The sequence below is a fragment of the Aplidium turbinatum genome, chromosome 3, assembly GCF_918807975.1.
Source record: "Aplidium turbinatum chromosome 3, kaAplTurb1.1, whole genome shotgun sequence".
In the NCBI taxonomy this organism is placed as follows: Eukaryota; Metazoa; Chordata; class Ascidiacea; order Aplousobranchia; family Polyclinidae; genus Aplidium; species Aplidium turbinatum.
Window position 1 is genome coordinate 39928346 of NC_137474.1, and position 22744 is coordinate 39951089.

At 40.1% G+C, this 22744-nt stretch overlaps 1 protein-coding gene and 4 non-coding genes across 11 annotated transcripts; 3 read left to right on the forward strand and 2 right to left on the reverse strand.

Annotated features, from left to right (window-relative positions):
- Positions 1–120: 120 nt before the first annotated feature.
- On the reverse strand, positions 121–18544 carry LOC145767640 (uncharacterized). 7 transcript variants are annotated; one of them, XR_014288825.1, is made up of 12 exons: positions 18454–18544; positions 16442–17241; positions 15363–15598; positions 15090–15183; positions 13134–13298; positions 12771–12910; positions 12346–12403; positions 11093–11146; positions 10249–10935; positions 9646–9733; positions 1224–1538; positions 121–463 (listed from the first exon to the last, which is right to left on the reverse strand). XR_014288825.1 is itself a non-coding variant. In XM_082579498.1 (12 exons), exons 2-11 carry the CDS (start codon positions 17222–17224, stop codon positions 1321–1323), a joined length of 2523 nt encoding a protein of 840 aa, XP_082435624.1. In that variant the 5' UTR covers positions 17225–17241; positions 18454–18544; the 3' UTR covers positions 121–463; positions 1273–1320. The 7 variants fall into 7 exon arrangements, 6 of the variants coding, with proteins under 6 accessions (XP_082435624.1, XP_082435625.1, XP_082435622.1 ...); XM_082579498.1 differs by having other exon boundaries at positions 1273–1538; XM_082579499.1 differs by lacking the exon at positions 121–463 and having other exon boundaries at positions 1069–1538; positions 13134–13295.
- On the reverse strand, positions 5539–5610 carry Trnaw-cca (transfer RNA tryptophan (anticodon CCA)). Its single transcript has one exon. It is a non-coding gene; the product is annotated as a tRNA-Trp (tRNA).
- Positions 6220–6291, forward strand: Trnaw-cca (transfer RNA tryptophan (anticodon CCA)). Its single transcript has one exon. It is a non-coding gene; the product is annotated as a tRNA-Trp (tRNA).
- Positions 8914–8985, forward strand: Trnaw-cca (transfer RNA tryptophan (anticodon CCA)). Its single transcript has one exon. It is a non-coding gene; the product is annotated as a tRNA-Trp (tRNA).
- On the forward strand, positions 9457–9528 carry Trnaw-cca (transfer RNA tryptophan (anticodon CCA)). The gene has a single exon. It is a non-coding gene; the product is annotated as a tRNA-Trp (tRNA).
- Positions 18545–22744: the final 4200 nt, after the last annotated feature.

Sequence of the window (22744 nt, forward strand, 5' to 3'; positions counted from 1 at the left end):
AAGTGCAGCCCACTTGCACAACTCATAGACCACCCATTGCTATTTGGTGATATTTTTTATTGGCTTCTGTTTTTGTATTGCTTGTTGAATGGTACGCAAGTAAATGTATGCATTCATATCAGTGGTGTTGGTAAGTAAAACAAAGTTCGCTTGCGATCTCCCGATTGAGTTGACAGTCTCATTTTGTTTATCTCTTAAAAGGAAATTTTGGCATTCGAGGAAGTCTCTCACCCAAACAGCAAATCAGTCGTTTTTTCACATCTTACGTCTACAGACGTTGAATTAACGTAAAAAGGGACTGCTTTGCTGTTTGGCCGAACAAGACCACGTAGTATCGGGGAGTGCTTTTTTCGTAACCAGGTTGTTGAAGATTGAGATTACATGCAAACGAGGAAGACAAGGAAGCGAAGACGGCAAGGTAGCGAATCTTAAGTGTCCACTTTCAGAACAACCACTCGGTGCCCTGCCAAAAACAAGACCACGTGATGAGCGGTGTCGCACCTGTGCCCTTCTAAACGTCGTTAGCCACTTTAACAAAAAAAATCTGCATCTCAAACCAATCATAAGCAACGTTTTCCGTGACGTGAAAAAAAGAGAAAAGAAGATGATACAAAGCAAATCAAGAGATGGATTCTGTGTCAGCTGGTGGGCTAGTCAGCTTGGCGCAGAGGGTTAGGGCTAGAAAGTAGTCATTTCATTGACGTGGGCTTGATTCCACCACTGCTATTGCTCTTTTTTCTTCTGTAACTACCAAACAAAGTTCAAAATACAGTAACAATCAACTCTGGCCGAGTGGGTCACAATTGGACGGTAGCTTCTTGTAACATGTTCTGATTAGTTGACGTCACACTCACAGACAACGTAGCTTCTGATTGGTTCGAGGTGTCAGATGCAGTGGCAGAATTTCTTGTTAAAGTGGCTACCCCAAACGTCGTACCAGGGTTCTCCACTCGGCCTCTCCGATCTTGAGGCAAATCAATTTGAGCTCTCATTTTCACTGCCCTACTAAAATCGGTCCTACTTTGCACATTATCGGCACGAGGGAAACTTATCTCATCTGGAGTAAACTAGAATAAAGCAGCAATTTGTCTCTGAAATTTTTCTATTCATCTCTTCACTGTTGTTACCAATATAACGAAACATGCCAATGTTGAAAAAATAACGAAAGAAATCTTCTTTCAATGCATGCATTCATGTTCAGTTTAAACTCAAGGAAAACTCACAAGTGATCTTTCTTTCAAAGTAAATCCCTTCCACTCAATTGCCACTTACAAGAGCAGCTGCAACTGTTGCATCCAAGCATTAAAGCCTCTCGAAAGCTTAGAACCTTATGAAGTTGCAGGTGCGAATTTTTTCGACATTTGGCTGCTTGGACTGTTCTAAAGCTGTTTTTCTTTCATAATCTTCATCTTGTTTAAATCTCCAGTCCTTTCCATAAGCTCCTATTCTGCGCTCTCGCGCCCACTCGCGGGGCATCCACCATGCCTCGTGCTCCGTTGGTGTCGCCTTCTGCCGCCACTTACTCGGACCAAGTGAAGCTGTAAAATCAACCAGAAATGAAGCGTAGGTTTGTCACGAGGAGCAGATGCAGTTGAAAAAGATTGATAAACTGCATTTCTGGTAAAAATTACGTTTTACCAGGTAAACTAATGATGCCAACAATTGAGTGAAACTGTTCACTAGGCGTTTAATTCATAAACATGATCAGAGGTGGGCAGTAACTAGTTACAAAAGTAACTAGTTACTGTAACTAGTTACTTTTTGAGTAACGGTAACTTCGTTACTATTTTCCAAAAGTAACGAAACGCGGTAACTAGTTCCTATTTTAGCACTTTTTCAACAGTTACAATTACAAGTTACTTTTGTATTGAAATTTCTGTTTCTAATTTCCGTCCATTTCTCTGCACATGTTTGTGTCATGCTTTATGCGTGTTTGCTGCGCGTTGCACAATAATGCATTCTTCTCGCAGCTGTATCGGAGCAGCACTGCCCAACGCTCATGCGCGGCGCTCTTGTTTTGTGATCTTATGGAGCAGGATTGCCATATTGGCGAATTCATCGCCAAAATCTAGAAATCTGGCGATTTTTAAAGACGTTTGGTTTCATATTTATGGTTTGGCGCTTTTTGAGAACTGATTTGGCTAAATTAATTGCTTTTGGTAATAGATCAATATGTGACTATCTATGCAATGTTTAGCAAAAGTGTTTGGTAACACTTGATAGCTCAGTTCATGCTTGTCGTGTAGCTGCCAGAGGTGTACAGGAGCCGTAGTTTTAGAGTAACCTGAAAATATGTATAAATTGCAATAAATTTAAACTTCTTGAAAGTAACTAACTAACTGACTATAAGCATTCGCCGCCAATGTGCGGGTTCAACTATGGCAAGAGAGACTGGCAGCCGGACCGACATTAGCCAACATGGAGCTCACACCCATGGAGAGCCTTCCTCCTGGAAAACGTGAACCGTGGAAGTATTATGCCTCAACCGCTTAAGAACTGGTATTGGCAGGTGTAAAACTTTGATGAGACACTGGGGGTATTCCATGGGGAGCACAAGTTGCAAATGCGGACAGGAGCAAACAATGCAACATCTGCTCAAATGCCCTGACCTTAAAGCAAGGTGCTCTGCACAGGATTTGGCCGAGTTCAACGATAGAGCAATAGCCTGCGTGATGCTCTGGGCTACGGCCGTGTGACACACGATGAAGAAGAAGAAGACAATAAGCATCACAAAACACGCAACGATTATAAGCAATAGTGTGGAAAACAGACAGACGGAAAACAAATTACATTAGGAAAAGGCAACTGCGTAACTAGAAAAGAATTTGCACCACAGGGTGCGTGATAGCCTACATCTAATAAATGTTGAAGAGAAGAGAATGGAGGCGCCTCCCGCAAATAATTGTTTGTTTAAATTTGGATTGCAGTGTTTGATTAGCCTAATAGCGCTTGCTGAATTTTTGTTTCAAATTGGGATTTGCTTTTGCGAAAACTTTTAAATGAGTCAGTAGAGAATTTTTTAGCTGTGCAAAAAGAACACTCCATGATATGGTCTTTGATGGCATTTTTCTTTAATCTCAAAGTTCAGATGCTCCCATACTCTCGTTTAAAGAGAATGTCCCCACAGATTGATAACCCCTGTTGATAATTTATGCCTTAAAACAGAGATTTTCAGGCAACTGATCTCAACTGACTGATTTGTTTTGATGCTAAACCAGCTACGTAATGCCCAGTGTGTTGTTATTTATGAGCGCCACTTCGTTTGGTCGTTTGTTTGTGCGTCAGCAAAATCTTACATTTTGTCCACTCTATGGTTCTTGACGTTGAATCAACGTAGTTAGAAGTTTGCGCTAGCAAACGCAGTTTGTACTTTTTGTGCATGACGCTATCATTCGAATCATTTCTCTTCTCTTTTCGTACTATATATGACGTCTGATCTTACCGAAATTCATAATTTTAATGTTACATTAGTTAACTGCAGTACATGAGCGTACCAGTTCTGTTGAGAATTGATTTAGTAGTTAGAAGAATCGCCCGACAAAATTTCGGTATTGCTACCCACGCTTGCAATGACTCTAAAAAGGTTGTCTGACATCAAAACCAGCAACAGCATTGCTGTGTGCTTGCCGTTGGTGGACGTTCTTGTGGAAGCAATACAAACCAGATTTTGTCATTGGTTCGAGGACAGCAACTCTCAGCTTGCTGCTGCATTCCACCCACAATTTAGACTTACATGTGTCCAATGGCTGACAAGCGACACTGCTGAATTGAAGACCACAATAAAACAAAACATGCGTCAAGCAATTGAAGAAGCAAACTGCTCTGCTGAAGAGCGGAGCAGCAGCGACACTGAAGTGGATAGTGATAGAGTCACAGAGGAGTTTTTTGCACCACTATATGCAAAAAACAAGAAGAGAAAGCAATGCGCGTTGAATCTGTTGCAGGAGTATTTGGAAGCTGACCCTGAGCCCAAGTTAAGCGGTTCCAGATTCACAAGCGGACCGATGAAAAAACTGTTTTTAAAGCATAACACTCCCATTCCGTCAAGTGCTGCAGTGGAAAGGTTGTTTTCATTGGGTAATGATATTTTAAAGCCCAAAAGGGCAGGGTTAAGTGACGAGCATTTGCACTTTAAAATGCTCGTATTTCTCAAAGGAAATAAGCATATTTATACTGAGTAATTTTTTTAAATAAAACATTGTTGGTTTTGTACTTGTGCTGTTATGTTAGCATGGATGGCTATAACACTAGCCCAGTGGTTCTTAACCTGGGCGCTACCGCCCCCTAGTGGGCGCTGTTAACTTTTAGAGGGGCGGAAATATTCAGGGGGCGTTATAGGGGGCGCTACATTCAGAAGGTGTAACGATATTTTCCTCACTGCAAATTTGCTTTAGTAGTTCTGCTGGGGGTACGAGAATCCACCGAGGATGAGGAGCTATATACAGTATAGAGATTGTGTTTAACAAGGGAAGTAGTGATTCTCTCTCAGAGCATTCTATGTTGGCCTATACAGCACAATGCACAACACCATCCGACAAGCGTGGACGTCGGATGGTGTTGTGCATGGCCTTTGTTGTTGATAATGGGCATTGTTTCCCTTTCCTTGTAGTAAGTAAATGGCATTTTGTGGTCAGCTTTTGGCAGGGACAGCGGGCAGGCAGTGCAAGCAAACCATAAGGACTGGTCATAATAATAGTCAGTCAATAATGGTTATTAGTGTAACTCTTACTAACTACTAAAAAATCAGCAGAGATGTGCCTTAAGACTTTTAAGTTAAGAGCCTTAAGGCACATCTGTGCTGATTTTTTAGTATTAAAACTAACATCGGCTTAAACTAGTTTTTTCTTACTAACTAATAACTAATTACTACTGGATGTAGGCTAGCCTTATAGTCTTGGAAGAAAATGTCATTAGTAGGCTACAGCCCTTATATTATGGTGGGCGCCAGACTATGGAAATCTCTGAAAAGGGGCGCTGGGGAAAAAAAGGTTAAGAACCACTGCACTAGCCTAATAGCCTATATATCAAACATTGCGGTTAAACTGGACTTACATGCAGAGCTGGCCAGGTGCAGAACTTTATGTTGAGATTTATAAGTAACTGAAAGTAACTAGTAACTGTAACTAGTAACTGAAACTAGTTACTTTTTTGAAATCGGTAACTGTAACGGTAACTCAGTTACTATTTTGGCCAAGTAACTGTAACTGTAACTCAGTTACTTTTGAAAGTAGCTTTGCCCACCTCTGAACATGATACACTATTGTAAACTAAGCTAAACAGCCATAAAGCACCATTGTACCAAGGTCTCAGATTGCAAGCTGAAGAAACAATGACCCCGACGTGATTTGAACACACAACCTTCTGATCTGAAGTCAGACGCGCTACCTTTGCTCCACGGAGTCGGATAAAGAATATGATTTCAATCAAAAGTTTTTACTTGGAAGTTTGTTTTTACCAGGCTCTGCACTTCAGTTTTAAAATAATGATCCCGACGTGATTTCTCAAAACATGCATACAAAAATTGAAACACCTCGTCAATGACCCCGACGTGATTTGAACACGCAACCTTCTGATCTGGAGTCAGACGCGCTACCGTTGCGCCACGGAGTCTGACAACTATACTGTGATTTCAAATTTCAAAGACCTAGTCCCAGAGGATTGAGAAAAACAGAACGTGGAAAGAAATCGTTGGCAAATGGATGGATTGAAATTCATCTGTTCTTATCCGACTCCGTGGCGCAACGGTAGCGCGTCAGACTCCACATCAGAAGACTGCTTGTTCAAATCACGTCGGGGTCATTTATTTTTGAGGTTATATCATTTCACCACCCTAGTTGCTGCAATTCGCTTCGTATCCTTCGTCTCAAAATATCCTTCAGACGAAGGATAAAAAGGTTGCGTATTTAAATCACGTGGGTTCATTATTTCAAAACCTTAAGTTGAATTCTCTTTAAAACCTTCAAAGCTAAAAATTTTCTACCGTGTTCGCTGTTCGGCTACCCAGGCCATTAAAGTTATAGCTTTTAACACAAGTTAATTGTTGCCACGTTTCTCAGTGGTGCACTAAAAAGTGTGATGAGACATTGGATTTATGCATAGGACGGTTGTTAGATTCAGGTACGTTGTTTATAGCACGTTCATTTTCGTTAAATTTTCCAAATTTGTGGTGAAAATAATCCAGCTACGTGTCTTTAAATTCAAACGAAATCTTCATTATCCGACTCCGTGGCGCAACGGCAGCGCGTCTGACTCCAGATCCGAAGGTTGCGTGTTCAAATCACGCCGGGGTTATGTGTTTAGTGGTTTATTCTTTTTACCACCTCGAGTTGCCCTGTGACTTGCGGACTCTGGTTGCTGCCATCACTTCACAAACGTGAATTAGGCTCGCCGATTCACCATCTTATAAAGCTTTGGTAGAGACTTTGCTTGTTGATGATGATGGTGTATGAGCGATCTTTCCAGGCTAGATTGGAGGGCAGGAAATCTTTAGCCACTCAGCAGTCTCGTCGTCCAGGACCCTCAGACCATGCGCACCGTGTGGAGACCGGTGGGTTAGGCAGTGGTGGATGACATGGTCTGCAGTCTGTTCCGTGGCACCACACTCGCATTTTGGTGAAGGAGCCAGGCCCCACTTGTGCATGTCCGAACGAAAGCGGCCGACGCCAGTTCGCAGGCGGTTAAGCCTGACCCACGCAAGCCTTGCGAGGGACATTCCTGGTGGACGGGGATCGGCGTCGGGTATGAAGTCACGGAGCGTGGAGGTGTGATTTTGCCACTCCGTGTTCCACATATTATGTGGTTCGTCCATTGTGCCGCACTTAAACCAAGTTCTTTTGCGTTCTTAAGTAGTTGTTGTGCGACAGGCACAAAGGGGCGTCTTGATTTCAGCCGCTGCTTTACGGGTGGTGGTCGCTTGAATGTTGCATGGAGGAGTCGGTCGGGGTCCAGAGCGCGGCGAGCGAGAGAAATCGTGGCTCCTTTACGGCGTAGCTCAGCGTGTTGGATGCCTGCTAGGATGGGTAGGCAGTCCGTCGGAGTGGGACGCAGGCATCCAGTCACAGTACGCAGTGCGTCGTTGATGGCGGTATCAATCTGGTGGGTGTGAGAACTACGACACCAGACCGGCGCGCAGTACTCAGCGGTGGAATGAACAAGGGCTAGGGTAGCTGTACGAAGAGGTTTAGCACCAGCTCCCTAGCCGGAACCCGCCAATCGCCTCAAAAGTGCGACGCGTGTAGATAGTTTTTTGCGCGGTGACTCCAAGTGCCGGCGGTACGTGAGTGATCTGTCCAGGGTTATGCCGAGGTATGTAGGTTCGGCACAGTAGGGCAGGCGTTCCCCATCAATGTTGATGTTTATCTCACGCTGTGCCTCCGGGTTGTTAAGGTGGAAGGCCGCCGACACTGTCTTTGACTTGCTGAGCTGTAGCTTTCATTTCTGGAGGTATGCTGTTAGTGTTTGCATGTCTTGGCTGAGGTTCCTCTCCACTGCCAGTTTCCTGCTGAGTGCAGAAGTGCCAAATCGTCTGCGTAAGCATATTTCCTGGAGATGGTGGGGGGCAAGTCGTAGGTGTATATGTTGAACAGCAGAGGAGCCAAGACTGAGCCCTGTGGGACGCCGTTTTTAAGTCGGCGTAGTCTGCTTTGACGACCGCTACCGGTTGTGAGGGTAAAACTGCGGTTTGCACAAGTTCCATCATCATATGGACCATGTGTCTGTCAGGGAGCAGACGGAGTAACTTGCAGGTAAGGCCGCTATGCCATACGGTATCATAGACAGCCGTGAGATCAACAAACAAGGCGCCAGCCTTCTTCTTAGCCGAGAAGCTGTCCTCAATGTCTTGGGTCATAAGTGTGCCCTGATCTACGATTGATCGTCCGTGTCGGAAACCAGCTTGTTCACGGGGAGCTGCGGATCTATTATTGGTTCGACACGGGCGTAGATGAGTCTCTCGAGGATCTTGAAGGGGATGCAGAGCAGTGAGATTGGACGGTAGCTCTTCGGATCTCCTGGGGGCTTCTTCGGCGTAGGAACTGCAACCACAAGGGCTCTTCTCCAGATTCAGGGAATCCTCAGGTGGCGTAAACAGCAAGAAAGGAAGTCTTTTAACCAGGACTTTAAGGAGGAGGCAGCAGCATGGAGTATCAACTCCGGGCATAGGTGGTCAGGGCCCGGGGCTTTACCTGGCTTTATGTGCTGGGGGGCGGCGAAAAATTCTTCCAAGGTGAACTCACCCGAGATGTTGTCCCGTCTGGGGTTGTTACCCTCCAGAGGTCCGTCATTTCTTGTAAGACGGATCTATCTGATTCACGTTCTCTCGATTTGTATTTCCCGTTTTCCGCAAGTTGTGAGGCGATGGAATTTGCTGAAACGGGACATTGTTAACAAGAGGCACGTGATCTGCCAGTTAGGTTGTTCAGTGTACTCCATGCTATGAGGGTGGAGTGCGTAAAGTCGATTGATTCAACGGCTTCTGTCCAGCACTCCTTCCTCTTTGAGTCCAGCCTTGCCAGCAGGGGGGGGGGGGCGTGGAGGAAGTCGGAGTAGAGGCTTTCGCACTCCTTATCCCAGCACGGTATGCATGTCTTTCGTCGGCCGCGGGGTATGGATTGTTTTTCCGCTGATGTTATTGCATCACAAAAGTCCTGGTAGGCTTCTTCCACGTTGTTGATTACTTTGCTTGTTGAACCATAGATAAACAAAACAAAGTAACTTTAGCTGGTTCGAAAACGTTGGAGTTGATTTTCTAATTAAGTTAGCCTACATTTCATTGTAATAAAAAAAGTTAAACCCGCTAAAGTTACTTTGTTCGTCTAAAGAGCTGTTCAACAAAGTTGTTTAGTCCAATCCAGTACCGTCGACGTAATAATCGACTTCATGTTTTTTAGAATGAAAATGAATTACTTGTTATCCGACTCCGTGGCGCAACGGTAGCGCGTCTGACTCCAGATCAGAAGGTTGCGTGTTCAAATCACGTCGGGGTCATTTGTCTTTAGTGATTTGTTCTTTTACCACCCCGGGTTGCCCTGTGACTTGCGGTCTCTGGTTGCTACCATCGCTTTACAAACGTGAATTAGCTCCCAGGACTCACCACTACAAGTATGGCAACATAAAACCTCGTAGGCTACCAAACTTCACACAGAGCAGAACTACCTGGGAAGGAAGGAGTAAAGCTCAATCGCTTACAAACTGTTTCAATAGCAATATGTAATGAAGCCTCGCCGACTTACCATCTTGTGTGTGTGGCTCAGACGTTTAGACTGCACACCACATAATTTATCAATTTTCAATGTACTGCACTCCGGATGGATATGTAGATCACCTTACAGCTCTCGATGGACACACAATCTGTTATCCACTGTGCGTGGATCAAACAACGTGACATGCAGCGGCCTCAAATGTAAGAAGAATCATAAAATCTTCATATTTTAAATTAAAATGATGTCTTAATTGTGAGACTCCGTGGCGCAACGGTAGCGCGTCTGACTCCAGATCAGAAGGTTGCGTGTTCAAATCACGTCGGGGTCATTATTTGTTTACGAGTAATTTTTAATCACTGCACAGTGCACACTGCACAGCCTAATCGAAATGTTTTGACTTAACACACACAGTCATCTAAGTTGTCTCAAAAGTAAGTTATCCTACCGTTAGATGGCGTCAAAGGCATTGGTGTGTGACTTGGATAAGGTCCAAAGTGTGCTTCTCTTTTATCAGTAATCACGGTACGAGACACCTACAACACATTTCTTTCAAACCAGGATAAAGTTAGCAAATCATCTAAGTTGTATGTTTTCAAGCAATGCTTTATGGTGATATACAAAGTAGGCCACTAGCAAAAAGTACAGGGCTCTGTGCTTCATTGAACTTTCGTACTTTTGTTTTGTTTTAAACAAGAATTATCATCAAAGGAAAGAAGGAACATTGGCCTACCCTTACGGTCATAAGCTCAAATTAAGAGGATAAAGCATTGATAGAAAAGTAGATAACCGTGCTAAATAGTTAGACTTTTCGCTCAGAGTCACCAGTCACCACACAAAGCAAAAACGGGTAGGATACGCAAACTAAATGCAATACTTAATTTGGAATTTCAAACGGGTTGGCTAACAGGCAATGGCCAGCTCCAGTAAATTTTATTTAAGGGTGTGCCTTGGTCCAAATTTACCAAAAATAACAATACAAAGTTGAAACTGAAATAAGAATTCCACGGATAAAAATTATTGAGAGCAGAAGTTTGAAGCTGAAACGAACCTTTCTTTCTGCTGACGAATTGAAAAACGAATATTGCTCTTCCTTGTATTCAGCAATTGGGTTGCCTTCATTGGGTTGATAAAAGCTCAAAGAAGTTGGATCCATTGGATGAGGCAGCTTCGGTATTGGGGTACAGGAAGGAGTGCTGAAAGGGGATTCTGTCACCACTGATGACGCATAATTCTTTATTGACATCATTGCCGGAGAAGCAAAAACATTTGATTCTGAATACGGATTAAGAGGAGGACGTTCATCAAAAGGCATCAGAGAACGGATCTTAGGAAGAGAAGGGCTTGGTGTTGGAAGATTGCGTCTTTGCGACGGCGTAGGTTGGTTGCTATTGTTTGTAGATTCTTTATTCATGTAATTCATCAAGCTCTTAAAGGAATTGTCGTTACGCGTTTCGTAAATCTCTTCTTGTAACTTCTTCTTTCCAGCGATGACAGGCGTCCTTTTGATTGCTTGGAATGCTTTGTCGAGAGATTTCTTGGGTTGGACATAAGCTGGTCGCAAGTCAGGATATTTGATATAATCGATTGGTTCAGAGGTACTGAATTGTGTCTTGATTGGATTGTACGCTGCTGTGTTGTTGAATCTGTTGCAGTTACTGTTTGAATGATAAGGATTGTTGATTCTTGGGTTCAATTGAAACGGGGATTGTGCGAAAGACTTTGGATAAAGATTGTTCTAAACAACAACAAACATATTTGAGATACAATTTACATGATATTTTTGCGGTCCACGGTGGTTTTAAACTGACCAAAACTTGCAGCAACAGGCTTTCCTTAATTGCGATTTTGTTTCTTACATAACTCACGTAAAACTAAGATGACAATGCACTTACCATGGGGTACCTGTTCTGCTGGTTAATCTTACGGTTGGAGCTAAGCGCCGTCTTCTGAAAATACATAACGTATTGGCGCCATAAGAATGCATAGCGATTGCTTTTATGCACATTTTTTTCTTGACGTTTGTCAGGCTGGTGTTTACAGGTTAAAGATTTACATTAGCCTTAGTAGACTGGAAAGCAAAATCGCCAAATTTCTCGTCCTTGTTACTAGTGTTTTGTCTCGGCATTACATTTTTGTTGCACAGAAGCCTTTTCGAGTAACGGTTGTTAGTTATTTCTCAGTGATAAGCTTGACTTCAAAATCGCTTAATCGATTGATCGTAAGAATCTTAATCCTCGGATTGAGAGAGCTTCCTTTGAAAGCTTAATTCTAGCAGTTTCGCATAGCTTACTTATGAGGGCTTTGAACCGCTGACGCAGGCCGGGTCGCAACTTTTGAAAAGGTACCATTATAAAATCCCCTTTCAACTTTGTTTGGTAATTAAAGAAAAAAGAGCAACAGCAGTGGTATGAATCAAACCCACGTCAATGTAATGAGTAATGACTACCACCGCCCTAACCCAATGCGCCAAGCCAGCCGATGGCGAACCATTGACTAAAATGAGCTAGGATGTACGTTTTCCTTTGTTGCTCAAAGAGGATTTTTTTATGGTACCTTTTACAAAGTTGCGGCCGGGTCGCGAAATTTTTTTCCCACGACATTTCTGTCTCATTGATTTTAGTCACTCTAAAAGTAAGATTTTCCAAAAGTGTTTTGAGAGATTGGTTGATTCAGATTGCGAAATAACTATTTGCCAATGAAATTCTGCAATGATAATAAAATATAAGCTTTCCTTAACCCTACTTTTTTTGAAAAGCTCTTGTGCACCGCAAAAATTAATTAAAAAAAAAGAAAGTGTGACTTCGATGGGCGTCGAACCCTCGTTCTCACGATCACTAGGCAGAGGATGAAGCCACTGAACCAACCGTGCCAACGAGAAACTGTTGCATCCACACGGTTTTAATACAAACTTTTACCAAAATATGTAAATGAGACAGAAATGTCGTGGGAAAAAAATTTCGCGGCCGGGTCACCGAGACTGACAAAGTGAAGTTTCCGCTTGTTGTTAAAATCTTGTCTGTGAACTATTCCTTCAACTAGGTGCTGCTGAATGAAGAGCTGTCTTTGAAGTGCGTCGCTTTAGCTCATTGTAACAGCAAACTTTCACCGTTTTACACTAAAGCTTAAGTTATAAAGTAAATCATACCGGTGTAGCTGGAATAACAGAGTCCATAGTTTTGGCTTCACCAGCGTTTGAAAATACCCTAAAGTAAATAAAAACGCTTTTTCAGTTATTGAATCTTTCTGTGCCCAACCTGTATCGCTAGCATTGACCTATATTGTGCCAACCAATGTAACGCACAACGATAGCTATCAACTCTGCTTTAACGGTAGATCAAGTCAATTTTTTTAAATATCTTTTTTAAAACTGGATACGCTTTCATACCTGGAGATAAATATTTTAATTGCATGAACTAAATATGAGCAATGAGCAATGCACTCCTCCACCAGGTAGGCAGGCATATGGCCGACGGTAAGCGAAGTCTTGACAGTAGGCTATGTCGCTAGCGACGGGAAAAGTATTTCTCAGTTGTAAAAGCTACCATTTAATCAGAAAAACTGAATGCGTACCTCTCCTGTGGCTGTTGCATTTCAGCATTTTTTTGAAATTCAATGTATTTGTCGATGTTTTGAAACTGAGTTTTGTAACAGTCTTTGCTTGCTGGAAGGATTTGGCCGTCACCAACATATTCTTGAGTCTTTTTTTCCGGCTAAACAAAAAACCCTTTAGTAGCAACAACAGAAAACAACTTTTTTAAGAACAAACCGTTTTAAAGATCTACAACAAAGTTTCGAGGAAAAAGCATTTTAAAATGTAGCTTCAAGGCTACGAGCATACTTAGACAGTTTATTGGGTATGTAGTCAGTCTAACATTTTTCAAGATTTTATACGTAGGCCTGATTAACTTGACATTTTATGTAAATATTGCTCACCGGGATTGTATCAGCTTCAGGAGCCTGTTTTAGTAATTTGTCAACAGTTTGAGCTACTTGAGCTTGTATTTGTGCCTTCTCTTTCGCCTCTAGCGATCGTCCGTGATAAACAACTTCCACCACTAGAAAGTGCGCTCTTCCTGAATTCACCTTTTCCTCTCGCTGCTGTGCATGAAAATTATTCATGCAAAATTCAAGAAACGGAGGTTAATTTAGTATAAAAGAAAGAGTTTCACCCAATCTGGGCTATGATTTTGTCTGAGTGTTATACTTGACATATATTTATCTGCTATCTCCCAAGTTTCGAGTATGCTTTGGTGACTTGGGATTTAAGATTAGCCTAGATATTCTAATTTGTTATTAATATTAAAAGAAATCAAATAATTTTTTTTTCTAAAAGAATATCGATAGCCTAATGTCGGTTTCTGATCTTCCAACGTCTTAATTGCCCTTCTTTCATCCCGTAGTGTATTTCTTGCTCAGTTCTAGTATAAGTTACAAAAGTTTCTTGGGTTTTGTGCTTGGCTGCCTCCCGATTTATTTCCTTCATAACATAATCTTTAACCGGTGAAAGTACATGGCTAGAGCATAATGCACAGATAGCTATTTTAAGCCAGTGAATTCATTCTTCACTGACCCTACCAAGTATCGTATTTTACGGACCATAAGGCGCACTTTAAATCCTTTTTTTTTCCTCATAAATTGATCGTGCGCCTTATGGTCCGGTGCGGTTAATGTATGGATCAAGTGCGGTAGTGCTGTATTGCCTACACTCAAAACCAGTACCGATACTGCTATTATCTATGGTCCGGTGCGCCTTGTATATGAACAAAAAACTGATCAAAGCAATTTATTGACAGTGCGCCTTATAGTCGGGTGCGCCTTATGGTCCGTAAAATACGGTAGATCTCAGACTGTTTTCTTGTACCGGAGATTCTGCCATTAACCCTGAAGGTTTTTTTTATTATTGCAACAACATGAATTCACTTAGTCATTAATTTGAATTTTCAAGTCAACTTTTTTGAGCTGTTAGGTCAATACATTACGCCTTAGTAATAAGACAATTATTGTAAACAAAACTTTTTGAGAAATCAATTGTTGTAAAAGAAAACCTTTACTTTAAAATCCCTAATAACGGCAACTAAACTAGGCTACTTCGCAATCGCCACCAAAATAGCAGGCTGTCAAGATAAATTCTGCATCTAAATGTCCCAAAACCAGCAAACCGACTATCGTATTTACTTGATTGTAAGCCGCGCTTGATTGTAAGCCGCCCTTGATTGTAAGCCGCATGTGATAGTGTTAAAAATTTAATGTAAGCCACCCTTGAATGTAAGCCGCAAATACTGTTATATGATCTTATAATTTTACAATATAATTTTGAAAACCGCAAGGTTGGCAACCCTGACCATAAATAAAACTGACAACTCCTTTTTTTCTTTCGAATGCACGTCATAAATGCATGTGACAATTTAAAATGCACGTCACAACTTCACAATTGTCGGCATCAGACAACGCAGTACTGCAAAACATCTATAGCAAAGTCGACAAGGAAAAAGGCAAAATGAAAAAATGTAAGCCGCTTTTGATTGTAAGCCGCCCTTGAATTTAAGCCGCAAACATGATGGAAAAAAAAACTTTATAAGCCGCGGCTTACAATCAAGTAAATACGGTATGTGAAACTTTGGCTACTGCTGTAATAACTGCTGTTGCGCGAAGATAAAAAAAAAAATGCTGTAATAAGTAAAATTTAAAAATTAGAAGGCGCCCGCTTAAAGATTCAAAATTTAACAAATAAGGACCACCCTACTAGTCATGTGCACTTGTGAAGTTAACAATGATCATGCTGCGAAAAGTGCGACTCAATCTATTGCACTGTATAAAATGTTTACCACTTATACTTGAAATTAGTCGTATAGGTTATTTTTAGACGCCTACAATTTTTATTGAAATTACGTTTGCTTGAAGAAACAGTGGGGGAGGCGAATTCAAGCTGTTTCTTGGAGATCTTTGATATCTGTGCTTTCGTTTCTTACGATGACGACTTGGTCTGCACAGAAGAAACCTCAGTTTACTAAAGTTTTGAGTCATTCTCATATCGTACTTTGTTTTTCTTAAATCGTTATTATAATTAATTTTCAAGCATAAATTTAAATTTTCAGTTGACGTTAGCAGAAAGTCTTTCAATTTAACTAAGCCATGTTCTGTTTTAGCTATAATCTTCAATACCTCGGTGAATTTGGCTCTGAGGTGGCTTGTTGGTTTGTAGAAGGTGATTGAGCCAATTTATTTGTTTTAGACTTGGCACGAGACCCATAAAGTTGCTCTTTAGCAGCTGAGTACTGAATCGGCGTAAGGTAACCAGGACTGGAAGGTGGTGTCATAAATTTACAGTTATTCTCTGCATTTGAAATGGAAGGGTTTTCGGGTTCAAAACCAAGAGGAGATGCATGACGACTATGTGTCTGAACAAATTTGAAAATTAAATATTACGTGTCCCTGACAGCAATTCAACGTTGAAACAATGTAAAAAACGACTGACTTGCTGTCTGGGTGGCACTGAATGCCACAACTCTGTAATAGTTTATAACCTATATCCGTCTTCCTTGCAATCTTTCATTCAGAAACGATTTTTCAAAGCAACATGCAATTTTCTGCAGACTCTTGTCAAGCATCAATTGGTTAAGGTTAGTTTCGTCAAGTCAAAAACTAATAAAAGAAAGAACCTTACACTGAATTGTCTCACCAACATTCTTTCATATTCACTCATTTAAATGCCTTTATCTTGACCTCAGTTTATGTCAAATTATTGAAAGAATCCTGTCATAAAATAGCCGAAATATAGTAGTTTCAGTGGTTAATCTGCAATTACTGTTCTCTGTTCTTCGAGAAAGCATTGTTAATGTTAGAAAACTAAAAATGCTGCATTTCTTGTTTTAGATTTTAGAAATAGACCAGTTGTTCAATGTTTAGCCTAGAATAGTAGACCTACGAACAATAAAGAAGCAAATTAACGCACAGACAAGCAAAACCTTCTGCGTACACAAACCTTTGTTGAAAATGGTAAACAATAAAATTGAAAACAGCACAGTTCTAGAAACACTTCATTTAACTACGGTACTTAAAATTAAATGGGTCTTGCAACCATTATGAGGGGAAAGTTCAATACTATAGGTAGCTTCCGGAAGGGGATTTTAGAACCGCCGTATTACGCTGTATAGATTGAGGGCAATAGCTATATGAGAGAAGAATATGAAGTCGTAGGCCTATGATATTTGAAAACACAAAATAATCCATAAGCTACTTACCTTAACACTGACAGTCGACATCGAATTTTGCGTTAGTTTATGATTCGAGGGTGTAGTCAGCTCATTATCGATTTGAGGTTGTGCTCCTTCAAGAGGTACTTCTTCGAGTGATTTTTTCCGTTTCGGTTTGTTTTTTATACTATCGCGAGAATCGGACTTTGGGGAGTCATGCGGCAAAGGCTGATTTTTACATCTCGATTGTTTTGATAACTCTCGTACAAAATTACATCCACTTATTTCTTGATTAGACGTATTTTCATTTTCGCGTTTTTTATTTCCAGTATGATTAAAATCGTCTTCTGTTGATTTGGTATCTCTGTCAGACCTATCTGTATCGGTTGAAAGCACATATATAGATGCTGAGCTTTTGCTTGAAATGTATAAGTCGTCTGAACTTGTGTGTCCTTTGTCACTCTTGCTGCTCGATGAACTAGTTTCGGAAGGCGAAGGGGTGTCCTTCTCTTTTTTCTTTCTACTGTGTGATTTACGATGACTTTTAGAATCAAATTGGTTAGGTGAAAATCCGCTTTTCGTTTTGCTGCGTTTTTTTCTTCTAAAAGGATTGAAAATTCGCATCCACCTAAACTTCTTTTTAGATTTTTTATTATTTTTGTTGTTTTCTTCTACATTGTCTTCTGGTGGATCACCACTGGCAACATTGGGTAAACTTTTTTTCCGGTGCCCAGATCGGGACAAGGGCTGCTTTAGTCTTTTGTTTGAGCATATTGCTGGCTGCTTGTTATTTGTGATCGAACCGACAGATTGGGTCTTGTCTGATCCCATTCCGTTCGCCCCGAAAGCTAATTTACACAGAAAAAAGAACACAAATCATTAATGTGTTAATATCACAATCTTTCAGCTTGAAAACCTTGGGAAAAAACTTTGTTTATGACGATTTTTGATTAACGTCACAGGGCTTCAAATTTATACCCGCCAGTAAAACGAAATTGCAATATGAATGCATATCCAGTCAGTGAAGCCCGATGAAAATTTTTGACCTAAATTTTAGGAAATTTCGAGGTTCCAAAAAAGAAGAAATGGTAAGGTCTGCCCAATACCGGCTTGAATGAGGGCGAAGATTTTCTTCAAAAGTTTTGAGAAATTGTGGTGACATCACAGCTTCATAGTAAGATAAAGACTTTTTAAAAGAAAACCTTGGAGTTGGCAAAAGTGGGCGACATAAATCAGCCTACACTATTTAGGCTACACAAAGCCGATTTGCAGTTGAAAGGTTTTCTCGCGTCTGGTAACTTTGTGTCAATTAGTATACAAAAATACGTTGGCGAAGGCGTGGATGTGACAAAATAGTTCAATCAGTAGTAATAATAACAATTCCTTTGTGATACAATCACGATGGCCTTACACACGTCTCAAAGGAGGGGTTTGGGGTTCATAAACCCCTCTGGCAATAGAGTAAGCTACTGCTAAGGTCATACACACTATACTGATCTCATTTACCAAAATGATCTCATTTTCAAGATATGCAATAGTTAGTTTATCTAAATTTGATAATCTGCAGGTAGGTTAGGCTACCTACACAGTGCTGGTTCTACGATGACTTCGTTTGAAGCGTATGACGCAGAAAACTTTGATCGAACTTTTTGTTTCACCTGGCAGTCTATTTACTTTTCAGCTTAAACCTAGGCCTATGTGATTTATTGTCTTGTAGGATAGCCTACTATTCTACACGGTATTCTTCCTGATTACAGGCAATCTAAAGTGATTATTACAAGTACAACGTGCTGTAGCCTACATATTTTGACATGGCCTGTTGCTGCAGCTTTTATGAGAAAAACTATTCTGGGTAGGTCTGTGGAAGCTACGACCTACTTGTATCATGGTTACAAATCAAAGTTGACTTTATTCTACCAATTTGCTGTTGTTAAATTGGTGAATTCAGTAGCCTATCCTATGTTGTAAATAAAAAAAAAATCAATTCATATCGAAGAGTTTTAGAAAAAAACTTTTCAAGAAATAGCCTGAACATCACACTATCCTACTTGTAAACTTACCTTGATCTAAAATTTATAAAAAACATCTCATAGGTGCACTTTTCCTCAAAAATAGTTACTTATCCCTACGGCCATTACATTAGGCTAGTAGATTAGCAGAAGTTTTAGCATGCAAATCTCCGAAAAAAATGTTGGCTTGATTATGACGAAATAATGGAAAATTAGCAAAACAAAAAATATCAAGAATGTGTTCTTTGTAGCCTACTTTGTGCATTGTGCAATCAATCCAATCATTTTATTTTTCGTTATTAACGCGTCCGGGACGAAAAAGATACTAACTACCACTGTTGCCACTCTCTTGTCATGGAAAAGTACTAGTGTAGCGATCCATTATTTCATCATATAAATTTCCTTTTCCATTTCAAACCATGCGTAATTTCCTAAAGAATTGTAATTTTCCATTTAATCTGCTCCCGAAGTCAATAAGAAAAAGGGAACTGATGATTATAAAATGGTTTGTTCGTCCTTTGACGAGAGCTCTATCAAATCAGACTAGCTCACATCAAACCAGCCCAGTTAGACCAGTTCAGCTCTCAGAAAACATTAAATTGATTGTTTAGTTAAAAATGTAATGATTTGTAATAATGTTTACCTGTTTCGTAATTTCAATAATGTTTCCCTGTTCTGTAATTTTACTATTCTGTAATGTATAAATTCAAATTGTGTTATAGACCTACAACATTATACGAACACCTTCTGATAACTTAAAATTATAATTCGAATAACAATTGTGTGGAAATCAGTTCATGGAGTCAGATAGCCAAACTAGATAAATTAGATAGATAGAAATTTCATCAAGCAGTTAGACAGCCTTCATCTTAATTCAACTTATAAACAAACCATTATAGCCTATTTAAGTAAGCTTATAAGTTTAAGTATGAGAATGGTTTGTTTATAAGTTGAATTAAGATGAAGGCTGTCTAACTGCTTGATGAAATTTCTATCTATCTAATTTATCTAGTTTGGCTATCTGACTCCATGAACTGATTTCCACACAATTGTTATTCGAATTATAATTTTAAGTTATCAGAAGGTGTTCGTATAATGTTGTAGGTCTATAACACAATTTGAATTTATACATTACAGAATAGTAAAATTACAGAACAGGGAAACGTTATTGAAATTACGAAACAGGTAAACATTATTACAAATCATTACATTTTTAACTAAACAATCAATTTAATGTTTTCTGAGAGCTGAACTGGTCTAACTGGGCTGGTTTGATGTGAGCTAGTCCGATTTGATAGAGCTCTCGTCAAAGGACGAACAAACCATTTTTGTAATCATCAGTTCCCTTTTTCTTATTGACTTCGGGAGCAGATTAAATGGAAAATTACAATTCTTTAGGAAATTACGCATGGTTTGAAATGGTTCATTTAGTTAAAGAAAGGGAATTTATATGATGAAATAATGGATCGCTACAGAGGCCCCCCAAATTTGGGCTAAATTAGAACCATGGGTACCAAGTTTAGCTCAAATTTAAGGAGCTAAAACGTTAACACAATTGTAACAGACATAGTGTGAAATAGGTATGTTTAGTGTTTATGATAGCCTAATAATGTGGTGTTGTGTTTGTGATTCTCATACTTAAACTTATAAGCTTACTTAAATAGGCTATAATATATAAATGTTACCACACTAGATTTGACTGAAAAAAACACTAGATTCACAAAAAAACACTAGTATCATAATTACACGATCATTTACATGCACAATGTACAAAAATGACAGCCAATGGCATTAGTGAGTGTTAAAAGTCCTTAAAATTTCAAAATAGAACTGAATTTCCTTAAAAGTGAGAGCCCTGAAGTCATAACTGTAGGGGAATAAAACATTTTGGGGGGGCGAACAAGTTTTCCCAAATTTGGCCTTTGCAAATATATTGTCAAAAACGCAATATTACTCACAATCTCTGAGGTAGTGTAGTCTAAGAACTCCACACTCATCAAATGCAAGCCGACGAAATGTAAGCCTACTATAAGGTAGGCTACGCTACCTACGGTCCCGGTACTTTAGTCTACTTTGAACACTTTTTACAGCCATTTGTGTGTATTTTTTAAAGTATTTAAATGCTAAATATCTCAAATTTGGTCATCACTGGGTGTAACTAAACAAAAAACTTGCTGTCCACTTTGAAAAGCACTACAAACACATTGATGCAGCCAAACAAAAATTGGTGGAGCTACTTTGAACACTGTCCAAACTTATGCACACCAACATAGCGGTAAATCGCTAAAAGAACACTAGATAGCAGAAAAAACACTAGAACACTAGATGCAACTCAAAACACTAGATCTAGTGGAAAAACACTGGGTGTGGCACCACTGCTCACTACAAAAATCGATATAAACCTACCAGCACGTTAACGAACGGGAAAAGGTGGCAAAACCGTGAAAGGTTTAAAACGTGCCTGAATGAAAAATTATGTAGTAGGCTATATATCAGTAGTTAGCACGGCCACAAAACCCAAAAAAAAATAAATAGCAAAAAATAAAACAAAATCAGAGAAGCACACATGTAGTTATGAATGACAGCCTAATGAAAAGTGTTGTGGATTGAATTTGCCAGTTCCAATATTGATGTGGATGAGCAGTCATATGGACAATGGACATCCATCGAAGGCTTAAATTGGTAAGGGTAAGCGTAAGAAAGCAGAATTTGATGTGGTAACAAGGCTATCAAAACAGCGAAAATTAGGGCTTGTGGAATTTTTTTATGAAATTGCTTAGCCCTTTGTGTTACGGACAATATCTGTACAAATCAAACGTCACATAAAACCGTTCAGGTCTACTGAATCTTGGCGTCTGACGTAATGGAATATTACTAAAAAATAAGCAAAGATTGCATCACCTTTGTCACACCTGTTGAAACATTACATCATCGTTGAATCTTGAATTACGAGATATGGTGTAAGCCAAATTGAACAAGGGTTTAAATAGCTTCATAATGCTTATCATTATTACGTCACAGAAGCTGTTTACGTGCGTTTAAAATATTGCAATTTATTCTCGTCATTTGTAAAATTGTTGCTTGAAGAGTTGGTCGCATATTTAACTGTTTTGTTTGTGCTTATACCAACTAGACGAAATTTCCGTCTTTATCTCAGTAATTTTTATTGTAGTGACTAGTTTTAGTGGGTACGGCATTGCCTCAAATTTCGACAGCCTTGAGGCTATTTTTACAGAAATACAATTCTTGAATAGACGTTTTCAGAAGAGTGTTTCTTTCGGTCATTGCATACAGACGAACGGATCCGGAAATCTTATGTTACAATTTTCCCACGAAGAGATTATGGTTTACCGTTGTGACCACTTTGTTGTAACTTCAGTTTGGCGTCGCTTTTTATTCAAAATGAAACTTCTTGGTTGCTGGTTTGAGTCTTCATCCTCGGCTTTCTCAGTCTGAGAATGGAGATTCAAACCAATAGCAGTTGCTTTTCAATCTCAGTGGCAAACCCTTTTTATTCATTGAAGTAGTGTGCCTGCCTCTGCCAGTGCCGGTCTTTGGGGTGTGCAAACCGTGCGATCGCACAGGGCCCACAAATTAAGGGGCCCGCAATTTACTCAGGTAATGCAGTAAAATGCAGTAATCCGAAAAATGCCAAAGAAAATATGATCTTATCCTTTTGCTATGCCACCGGACAGCACCATTTTACAGTATTACGATATTCATACACAAATTTTTGTTGAACATGCTCTTAGAATGCACCAAGTTCAGAGTAATTTTTTAAAAAATTTTGGGGGAGGCCCCCCAGACCCCCGCCGGTGGGTGTCGCCTTCGGCGAACACGCCGTCGGCTTTGCCCACCTGCCGTCAAAACCCCCCTACCCTTTCAAAATACCAAGCTACGCTACTGAATTGGATCATTGTCATTGGGGCCCGCAAAGCATATTCCGCACAGGGCCCGAAATACCCTAAGACCGGCATTGGCCTCTGCACACTAGTGTAGTGTACTGTATGAATGTGTAGTTAGATTTACTTTGATGGGGTGGTGGCTGACTAGATGACTGCTTATGGTCTTTCGCTACCATCCTGATTGCGCCATAATCTAACCAACAGTTGTACAATGCATTGTTTTGACAATTACATTTACTCTACTTGTTTGTTAATATATGGCGCTGTTAAAACAAAATAAATTGACTTGATTTGATCTCCAGTCAAACGACTTCTTAAATAGACTAAGTTAAATTTGTAGGCTACAAATTTGTGTATAGGTTTGATCGGCAGGCCATGACTAAAGGCCTCCAAGTCAGCGAAATTAGGTCTAAACATTTAGATCAGTGGTTCTCAAC

Coding starts and splice junctions, on each gene's coding strand:
- LOC145767640 (XM_082579498.1), bottom strand. CDS start 17,224: ATGGGATCAGACAAGACCCAATCTGTCGGTTCGATCACAAATAACAAG. Junction 15,184..15,362: donor TCAGAGCCAAATTCACCGAG/GTATTGAAGATT, acceptor TCTTCTGTGCAG/ACCAAGTCGTCATCGTAAGA. Junction 9,734..10,248: donor ATTCGTCAGCAGAAAGAAAG/GTTCGTTTCAGC, acceptor AATGTGTTGTAG/GTGTCTCGTACCGTGATTAC.